The sequence below is a fragment of the Rhincodon typus genome, chromosome 2, assembly GCF_021869965.1.
Source record: "Rhincodon typus isolate 14 chromosome 2, sRhiTyp1.1, whole genome shotgun sequence".
In the NCBI taxonomy this organism is placed as follows: Eukaryota; Metazoa; Chordata; class Chondrichthyes; order Orectolobiformes; family Rhincodontidae; genus Rhincodon; species Rhincodon typus.
The window spans coordinates 35,016,490-35,027,469 of record NC_063333.1 but is presented as its reverse complement, the minus strand read 5'-3'; the positions used below and the strand labels follow the sequence as shown (position 1 = coordinate 35,027,469).

The window sequence follows — 10,980 nt, the reverse complement described above, 5'->3', positions numbered from 1 at the left end:
ACCCGAAACGCCAGCTTTCCTGCTCCTCTGATGCTGCTTGGCCTGCTGTGTTCATCCAGCTCTACACCTTGTTATCTCAGATTCTCCAGCATTGGCAGTTCCTACTATCTCTCAACTTTTAAAACATATTTGGATGTGCACTTGAAGTATCATAACATTCAAGGCTGTGGGGCTAGTTTGGAAGTAGTGTATTTTTGGTGCTACAGACTTGATGAGCTGAAAGATCTCTTTTAGACTTTGTGATTCTAAGATTCTATACTTTAAACCTGCATGAGTCCCATCTTTCATCATTTTGTGTCCAGTGCTGAAGGTGGCTTCTGTGATACTGGAGACCAATGGAGATGGATCCACTCAGCACTTCTGGCTGAAGATTACTGCAAATGCTTTAACCTTCTATTTTGCACTGATGTGCTGTACTCCAGCCATCTTTGAGGAACCACCTTCTGCTGTCAATTGTTTCATTATCCACCATCACTCATGACTGGATGTGGCAGGACTGCAGTGCATTGTTCTGATCTGTTGGTTGTGGAATCACTTAGCTCTGTCTCTCGCTTGTTTATGCTGTTTGGCATGCAAATAGTCCAGTTTTTTTAAGCTTTATCAGGTTAATACCTATTTTTAGGTAAATGTTTGCTGTTGCTGACATATCCCCCTGCACTGTTCATTGAACCAGAGTTGATCCCCTGGCTTGGTGGTAATTGTAGCATGGGAAATGTGCTTAGCCATGAGAATACAGATAATAAATTACAGGAGTAATTTTGGAGATTCTGCTGTTGATGATAGTCACAGTGCCTTCTTGGGTGCCTAGTCTTGGGTTGCTAGGTCTGTTCCAATGTCTAGCCCATTCTGCCAGGTGATAGTGCCAAACAGCACGATATAAGGTTTTCTTACTGTGAAGACTTAATCTCCACAAGGATTATCCGGTGGTCATTGCTGATACTGTCATGCATAGATGCATTTGTCAGGCAGATTGGTGAGAATGAGTTCAGTATGTTTTTTTACTCTCGTTGGTTCCTCACCATTTGTTGCAGACTCAGTCTACCACCAGTCTTCTTTAGACACTGACCAGCTCAGGCAGTAGTACTGCTGCTGAGCCACACCTGGCAGTGGACATTGAAATCTCCCACCCGGAGTGCATTCTGTGCTCTTGTCCTCCTCTGTGCTTCCTCCAAGCGGTGATCAAAATGGAGTGTGTGGTAATCAGCAGGAGGCTTCTTTGCCAATTTTTGACGTGGCACCCTGAATTTGCATGGGGTCCAGACTCAATATTGAGAACTACCAGGGCAACTCTCTCCAACAGTGCACCACTGCCATCACCTCTGCTGGGTCTGCCCTGCTGGTGGGACAGGACATACCTAGGGATGGTGATGGTGTTATCTGGGTCTTTGATGTTGTTGGCCACCTTTCTGCGGCAGTGAGTCGTGTAGATAGAGTTCTTGGGTGGAAGATTGGCTTCCATGATGATCTGAGCTATGCACATCACCTTCTGTAGTTTCTTACGGTCCTGGGCAGAGCAGTTACCATACCAGGCTGTTTGCACCCGGACAATATGCTTTCAATGGTGCATTGTCTATAAAGTATGATTCGTGAGTATGACTGTATTGCTTAACTAGTCTATAAGATATCTATCCCAAATTTGGCAGTAACCCCCAGAGGCCTAGAGGATTGCAGGTTTGCTAGGGCTGTTTTTATCGTCAATGCCAGTCTAGTTTCTTTTGTTTTTTCAAACATTCTAGCAATTGTTCCAACTGAGTAGCTTTCTCGGTCATTTTATAGAAAAGTTTTATAATTGATTGATTTATTGATTTGTTTGAATTATTATCACGTGTACCGAAATACAGTGATAAGCTTTGTTTACGAGTGCTACAGGCAGATTGCAGCAAGCAAAGCATGGACAGATCAAAAAGACTTAGAGGCGTGCAGGTTACATTATTTGAGGCTAGAGTCCATTCAACAGTCTGATAATGGCCAGAAAGAAGCTGTTCCTGAACCTGTTTGTGTGTGTATTCAGGATTCTGTATCTTCTGCCTGACGGAAGAGGTTGTAGGAGGTCATTACCAGCGTGTGATGGGTCTTTGATGATGTTGGCCACCTTTCTGCGGCAGTGAGTCGTGTAGATAGAGTTCTTGGGTGGAAGGTTGGCTTCCATGATGATCTGAGCTATGCACATCACCTTCTGTAGTTTCTTACGGACCTGGGCAGAGCAGTTACCATACCAGGCTGTTTGCACCCAGACAATATGCTTTCAATGGTGCATCTGTAGAAGTTGGTGAGGGACCTTATGGACATGGTACATTTCCTGAGCTGCCTGAGGAAGAAGTAGTGTTGTTGTGCCTTCTTGACTGTAGCATTTACATGGGAAGTCCAAGACAGGTAGTTGGTTATCATCACTCCGAGGAATTTGATGCTCTTCACTCTCTGAACCTCAGTTCCATTGATGTAACTGGAGGCACGTTCTCGTCCTTTTTGTTTCTGAAGTCGATGATCAGTTCTTTAGTTTGCCGATGGTGAGAGACAGGTTGTTTTAGTTGCACTACATCACCAAGCCCTCTTATCTCCCTTCTACAGCTTGACTCATCGTTGTTAAATAAGCGTCCCACGATGGTAGTGTCGTCAGCGAATTTATAGGTGACGTTCGTTCGGAATTTGGCAATGCAGTCGTAGGTGTACAGTAGGGGACTGTGGGGGTCTCCAGTGTTGAGTGTTATTGTGGAGTGTTATATATCCTCACTGATGTAGCCAATGGGTCAGAAAGCTGAGGATCCAGTTGCAAAAGGCAGAGCTGAGACCAAGATCATTCTGAAGGGGATAATGGTGTTAAAGGTAGAGCTGTAGTCAATGAGCAGGAGTCTGATGTAGGTGTCTTTGATGTCCAGATGTTCCAAGGATGAATGCAGTGCTAGGGATGTGGCATCTTCTGTGGACATGTAATGTCGCTTTAAGATAACCATGTTGCTGTGTGTCTGGAGTCACATGTTGGCGAGGCCAGGTATGGACAGGGGATTGCTTCCCGAAAGAATATTAATGAATCAGACAGGTTTTCCCAGCAACTGACAATGATGACCATGAATCCATTGGGACGTCTCAGGTTTGGAAGGTACTGTTGAAAGAATCATGGTGAGTTGTTGCAGTGCATCTTGTGGATGGTGCATATTCCTGTCAATATATGTCTACGATGGATCAAATTAATTTTGAATTGTTAGTCAGGGTGAATGTCAGTCTCACGGGGTGCTTTGTAGTGCATGGTTTCCAGTGTTGTTGGAGCTGCACTCACGGCGCTAGTTGGAGAATAACCCATCACAATCCTGGCTTGTCCCTTGTAGATGCTGGCTAGACTTTGAGGAATCAGGAGGTGAGTTACTTGTAGAATTTCCATTGTCTGACATTGTTTCATAGAATCCCTACACTGTGGAAGCAGGTCATCTTTAAAAGGATCCATATTACAGAGGAGGTGGTGCTGGATGTCTCAAAATGCATAAAGGTAGATAAATCCTTGGGATGTGATCAGGTGTATCCCAGACCTTTGTAGGAAGCAAGGGAAATGATTGCTGGATTGCTGAGATATTTGTATCATCGATAGCCACGGATGAGGTACCAGAAGACTGGACGTTGGCTAATGTGGTATCGTTATTTAAGAAATTTGATAAGGAAAAGCCAGGGAACTATAGATTGGTGATCCTGACGTCAGGTGGTGGGTAAGTTGTTGGAGAGAATCCTGACGGGCAGGATTTACGTGTATCTGGAAAGGCAGTGACTGTTTAGGGATAGTCAGCATGGCTTTGTGCATGGGAAATCATGTCTCACTAACTTGGTTGAGTTTTTGAAGAAGTGACAAAGATTGAGGAAGGCTGAGATGTAGACTTTGTCTGTATGGACTTCAGTAAGGCGTTCAACAAGGTTCCGCATGGTAAACAGGTTAGTCAGATTAGACTACATGGGATCCAGAGAGAGCTAGCCACTTGAATACAAAATTGTCTCCTACCTTTGAGCCAGAGAGTGCTGTTGGATGGTTGTTTCTCAGGCTAGAGGCCCGAAACTGGTGGTATGCTGTAAGGATTGATGCTGTGTCCACTGCTTTTTGTCACTTATATAAATGATTTGGATGTGAATATAGGAGGTATGGTTAGTAAGTTTGCAGATGACACCAAAATTGGAGGTGTAGTGGACAGTGAAGAAGGTTACCTCGACTACACAGGACCTTGTGCAGATGGGCTTAGAAATGGCAGATGGAGTTTAACTTAACTAAGTGTGGGGTGTTGCATTTTGATAAAGCAAATCAGTGCACTTAATGGTAAGGTCCTGGAGAGTGTTGCTGAACAAAGAGACCTTGGGGTGCAGGTTCATAGTTCATTGAAAGTCTAGTCCCAGGTAGACAGGATAGTGAAGAAGGCGTTTGTTGCCCTTGCCTTTATTGGTCAGTGTATTGAGTATAGGAGTTGGGACATCATGTTGAAGCTGTACAGGACATTGGTTAGGCCACTTTTGGAATACTGCGTACAGTTCTGGTCTCCCTGCTATAGGAGAGATGTTGTGAAACTTGAAAGGGTTCAGAAAAGATTTACAAGGAGTTGCCGGGGTTGGAGGGTTTGAGCTATAGGGAGAGACTGAATAGGTTGGGGCTATTTTCCCTAGAGTGTTGGAGGTTGAGGGATGACCTTATAGAGGTTTATAAAACATGAGGGACATGGATAGAGTAAATAAACAAGGTCTTTCCCCAGGGTATGGAGGTTCAAAACTAGAGGGCATAGGTTTAATGTAAGAGTGGAATGATATTAAATGGACCTAAGGGGCTGCCAGAAAAAGTGGTGGAGCCTGATACTGTTACAAGTTCTAAAAGGCATCTGAATCGGTACAAGAATAGGAAGGGTTTAGAAGGATGTGGGCCAAATGCTGGCAAATGGGACTAGATTAATTTTGATATCTGGTTGGCATGGACGGGTTGGACCAAAGGGTCTGTTACCGTGCTGTACAACTCTGTGACTGTTTGACTGCAAAAGAACAAAATTTGTTGTGTGTGTGTGTATAGATTGAGATTTTAAAGTTAAATGTTAGTTTTAATGTGGAAATGTGATGATGATGATAATGATGAAAGACTGTGCCACAAAAGGCTCACTTTCTCATTTAGTAACCCAATACCCATGTCACACTGGTGCAGAATTTGTCCAGAATACTTTTGCAATAGAACTCAATCAGACTGACTAGACCTGTGACCAGGGACAGGCTTATTTCCATTTGACTACAAAGACCCTGCAAGTTGATAGTCGCATTTGTCCAACTGGATTGACCACAGATTTGTTTTCCCCTGTTTAACTCTAGTAAATGACAACATTGACTATTTATATTGCAATAGTATTTAATTGCATAGTCAGGGTCATCTTCAGCCTATGCCTACGTTGACAGTCTGCTGCTTTGCTCTCTTGGCATATGTACTGTATCCCAATCAAGTGAATATGTGCAGTGCATATCAAACAAACTAGGTCTGTTTGTGTAGATTGATCTGCAGCTCATTTTAGTGCAACAATGTTTCAGGCATCCAACTGATTGAAAAACTGCTTATCCACAAGTACCAATGCTTTTAATAAACTTACTGCAAGAGTAATTTTTCTTTATATTGTTTAACATGGTATTTGTTTCTGTTTTGTATTTTAGAGTAGCTCCAGCGTACTGACCAGTTCATTAGTTGTATGGCAGATAAATATCGTCTTTTATTCCATGCCATTGCCTTGATCCAAAGGGGATAGTGTCTATGTTTGCACATCCTCACGAAAACTCTTGGGATAGTACAAAATGATTTTGGTTAGGCAGTAACATTGAAGTTTAAATGGGCAATTATCCACTTTGTTGTAATTCATATATAGCAGCTTTCATTTGTTCCTGTTTACTTCCAACATTTTCACCCTTTGCAACCCACCCCCACACCCTCAAAGGGTGCTTGCCATTGTTTGACCATTAGAAATTAAAGTACAGGTATCAGGAATTCCTCCACTTGGTTTGATTTCTTCCTTTACAATTTTGATTTCTTGCATTAGAACAGTAACCATACCAAAAGTACTTGACTGGCTATAAAATGCCTCAGAATGTCCTGAAAGCATGAGATCAATTATTTTTGATGTAGTTACTCAGGTTGGAGAAAAATGGCAGTTTGATGTTGGATTGACCCTAGCTTCAAGGTGCTGGAAGACAGATTGATTCAAGTTGGGAATCCTTGTATCTAAAGTAGCTGTGCAGATACTTTGCAATGAAAATTTCTTCTGCCTTCTGAAAATTTTTCAATTGACAAATACTGCTGTTTACAGCCTACATTGTTATATATTTATTTATATGGAATGGGAATATGATCAGATTATTAAATGTGATTTGATGTGAAATTTTGTTCATTTAATAGGTAAACCTCAATCTTTACATTCCTTTTACATTTTTTCTAATTTAGAAATCCAATCTAATTTATATGACTAATATAACTTAAACTTTATTGTTTGAATTTTATAGGTAACTGTCCCTCTAAGTCAGCTGATCAGCACTTTCCATTCCCTTAAAAGTTCGGCAAGCTCAGTCAGTTCTGCATCAATACAGTGTCTGCAACGAGAAGCACCCCCAGAACGTGATCAAGTTAATGAGGTAATGTTTGGTTAAATTATCTTTGATGAAAAAAAAATTGTTGAAACAGATAAAAAGTGTTAGGTTTTCCATAAGATTTTTTCTTTATTGTTTGTCCTTTTTATTATAATGGTAACATCATTTAAAGTTGCACTCTCTAAACAAGTATCAGAATAATTAGAACTTGCCTTATATGATAATAAAATGTTATTAGTGAAAATAGCAGTTATTATACATGAGATGCTATAGTTTTCTCGCTTAACTAGAGAACAAATTAACCTTCAAATGTTGTAGAAGGATAAAATTATTTTGGAATCTTACTGCTGATACATTCTAGCAGAGTGTTGGAAATTATCTATGAATGTTAGACATTTACAGGACTGGACTTTTATGAAACCTCCAGTAGCTTTCTAAATTATCATTGTCTATTCTCATACATAAAGTATTGGCATCATGTATGGAAGAACTTCATATGCTAAGAGGTTTTGCAATTGACTGTGAAATAAAATTTGCACCGTGTCTAATAAGCCAATTTTGTGTTCTCAATCGCAACGTTTAGCAAGCTCCTTGCCATGCAAATTTCTCCCCATAGCTGGTGTTACCTGTTTAGGTCTTGGGAACGCAGTAACAGGAGTAGGCCATTTAGTCTTTATAGCCTATTCAACGATTCAGTGGGGTCATAGTTGATTTGTGACTGAACTCTGGTTATCTACCCTGACGCCTATCGTTTAATATTTTTGATTTAACAAAAATCAGTTAGTCTCAGTTTTTGGTCCTGTGTCAGTCACTGCTTCTACCTTTTGAGAAGTTCAAACTTCTATCACCCTTTGCATGTAGAATTGTTTCCTAATTTCATCTCTGAGAGTTAGGGCTTTAATTGTTAGACTGTGCCCCAATGCTTGACTCCCAGCAGCAATCATTTCTGTTGAGTCTGTCTACCCCCTGACTAACATTAAACTTTTAAGTTAAATCACCCCTTAACCTTCTAAATTCCAGCTGAATACAATGCTAGCTGGTATGATCTCACCTTGTAATTAGAGTTTGAGTCCAGGTATAGATTTGGTAAATCTGTGTTGCACTCCTTCCAAGACTAACATTTGCTTCCTTGCTGTTCAAAACTTCTGGCACAGTCCAGGTGTAGACCAATCAGGGCTTTGATAGTTGAAGCATGGTTTCTACTTTCTTGATTTTTTTTTTGCATCTGTTCTTGGTATATAAGGATTTATGCACCTGGATCTCCAATATTTTCACCATTTAGAAAGTACCTTGGCAATATCCTTTTTAAGTTCAAGTTGGATAACCTTATGCTTGACGGCATTGGGCAAAAACTAGCAAATGAATTTTAGTTTCTTTATCTATCAAAACCTCTTTTGTAATTTTGTGTTTCTTTCTACACTGCTTACAAAAAAGCTAACCTATGATGACCATGTAACCACCATTGATTGTTGTAACATCTCATCCAGTTTACTTCTGCCCTTTCGGGATCAAAATCTGCCATCCTTACCTGGTCTGGCCTACATGTGATCCCAGACCCACAGCAATGTGCTTAATTGCTCGCTGGGCAATTAGGAATGGGCAGGAAATGCTGGCCCAGCAACATCCTTTGAACAAATTTAAAAAATGCCACTTTTATGCCTTCAAATTAGTATATGTGGTTCTTTTGAACAGAGACAGTGAGTGATGCTGCCCCGAAATCCCCCAAAAAAACTCAAAATTCAGAGGGCTGACAAATCAGAAAACTAGTCCCATAAGTAGAATGGATAGAATTTCTAAGGAGCTACTTATGTTTCTGTGCTGTTCTAGCTGCTGATAGCCTCGTAAGGGACTAACAGCAGTAAAATTGGGAGAGAAATTGCCTGTGACAGGTGCCGGGCAAATACGGAAGGAAAGAAGGTAATTAAGTGAGTGAATCACCAGAGAGGCCTATTGATGGGGATACTGAGGCCTGGGAACTGTGAAATGAAGGAGATTAATGAAGACAAATGTAGGCTCCTCACAATCAGATATAGGGAAAGTTATATTGGGGATTAAAGAGATAACAGACTAATTAAATACATATTTGATTCTGTCTTCACAAATGAGATCCAAATAATGTACCAAAATTTTTGGGAAACACAAGGTCAAGTGAGAAGGAGAAATTGAAGGAAATTGGTATTAGTAGGAAAATTGTATTAGGAAAATTGATGGGATTGAAGACTGATGAATCCCCAGGGCATGATAATCTACATCCTTGAGTACATAAGGAAGTGGCCCTAGAAATAGTGGACACATTAGTGGGATCTTTCAAGATTCTATATACTCTGGAATAGATCCTATGGTTGGAGGTTAGCTAATGCAGCCCCGCTATTTTAAAAAATGAAATAGCGAGAAAATAGTGAATTATAACTGGGGATAATGCTAGAGTCCATTACAAAAGAGTTTAATCATAGTGCACTTGGACAACCTGATTGAACAGAGTAAGCATGGATTTACGAAAGTAAAATCATGCTTGACAAATAATCTGGAATTTCCAAAGATATAACTAATAGAATTGATAAGTGGGAGTCAGTGGATATGGTTTACCGGGACTTTCAGGCTTTCAGTAATGTCCCATATTAGAGATTAGCATACAAAACTGAAACATATGGGGTTGGGAGTTCCATACTTACGTGGATAGAGAATTGGTTGGCAGACAGAAAACAAAGTAGGAATAAACAGGTCATTTTCCAAGTGGCGGCCAGTGGCTAATGGAGTACTGCACGGATCAGTACTTGGATCACTATTTATTAATGATTTTGATGAGGGCACAGTGTGTGTTAAGCTTGTGGAAGTCTCTGCCACAGAAAATGGTTGAGGCCTTACCATTGGATGTTTTCATGAAGGATATATCTATAGTTCTTAGGGTTAAAGGGACCAAAGAAACACAGGAAGAGGGTTGTGAGTTGGATAATATGCCATGATCACATTGAATGGCTGAGGAGGCCCAAAAGGCTGAATGGCCTACTCAGAGTCCTAGAGGTGTACAGCACAGAAACAGATCTTTCGGTCCAACTCATTCATGCCAACCAGATATCCTAAACTGATCTAGTCCCATTTGCCTGCACTTGGCTTGTATCCCTCTAAACCCTTCCTATTCATGTACCCATCCAAATGCCTTTTAAGTGTTGTAATTGTACCAACAGAGTATTTTCTTACACTTTTTAAAGTATAATATGTTAACTTAAGTAAAGGTAGGGGCTTTCAATTACAATAGAAGTGTTTGAACCAAAAGGAGGTCCCTATCTTAATTAAATTCTCTCAAAGAGCATAATCTTACTTGCTCAATTTGGAGAGAAGTCATGGAGATGTCAGACCTGTGGTGCGCTCCTCATGCACAATGTGGGAAATAAGAGACGCTTGCAGTGTTCCTGATGGCTGCATGTGCAGGAATTGTGACCATCTGCAGCCACTGCCTGGCAGCTTTTCAGAGCTGGAGCTGTGGGTGGACTCACTGAGGAGCATCTGTGATGCTGAGAATGTCATGGATAGCATTACTCCTGCTCCCATTTTCTGTGAATGGGAATTTCATCTCTTGGAGGTAGGGAAGAAACAAGGGGACATGAAGAGAGTAGAAAAAAGATACAAGGAAGAAGAGGCTATAGAGAGAGAGGGGTGCAATAGGAGGCTGCCAAGGGGATAAGGAGGAAGAAATAGGCTGCAAAGGGGATGGAGAGTGGAGGAGGCTGCAAGATGGGTAAGAGCAGTTTAAAGGAGCTACAAAACCTTGAAATCACTAACATAATAGATTCTTTGCAAACATATGTAGAGTCTCAAGCCTGAGACCGGATATGTTTGGAAGCTAAAGTATGGTGAGAAATGTAGTGGTTGCTGTCAAACCCTATCTCAATTGTTAACTTTAAATCTGAAATCTCAAATGTAATAAAAAAGGTAGTAATGCCTTGTGAAAATCCAGCTTTGTGTATATGCAAAGGAAATGCCTTGGTGGTGATCTCACCACTCTATGGAAGATGTGTTTTTGGGTACAGATGGTGTATGACAGTTATTCAGAAAAAAACTCATTGGCAAATGTTTGACTGTTGTCTTGTGCCAATGTAAGTACTTTGTTGTTTAAGAGGATATTGTTGAATTCTAATTCATCTGTGAGAGTCCAAATACAGCATATGTCAACCTACATATAGAACATTGTTAAAGTTAACTGGAACCATTGTTCCAGGAGGCAGTCACACCTGTTAGATTAGGCACTTTTTAGATTTTTAGTCTGTGGACAGGGCCCAAGCACGATTGAAATAGAGGAAGGTATTGAGCTCCAGAAGATAGCAATAGAGACAACTTAACTCTCTCAATTGACAAGCTGCTTTGTGGCTCTTAGATGAGAGTGGGGACTGCAAGGCAGATAAACAAACT

General features: G+C 40.8%; 1 protein-coding gene across 1 annotated transcript in view; it reads left to right on the top strand.

Moving 5' to 3' along the window:
* Positions 1-10,980, top strand: part of LOC109917859 (ATP-dependent zinc metalloprotease YME1L1) — a 60,531-nt gene that overhangs the window by 5,038 nt on the left and 44,513 nt on the right. Inside the window, exon 2 of the mRNA XM_048609541.1 lies at positions 6,490-6,618. Coding sequence (XP_048465498.1) covers positions 6,490-6,618 — 129 coding nt within the window. The remainder of the gene's footprint in view (positions 1-6,489; positions 6,619-10,980) is intronic.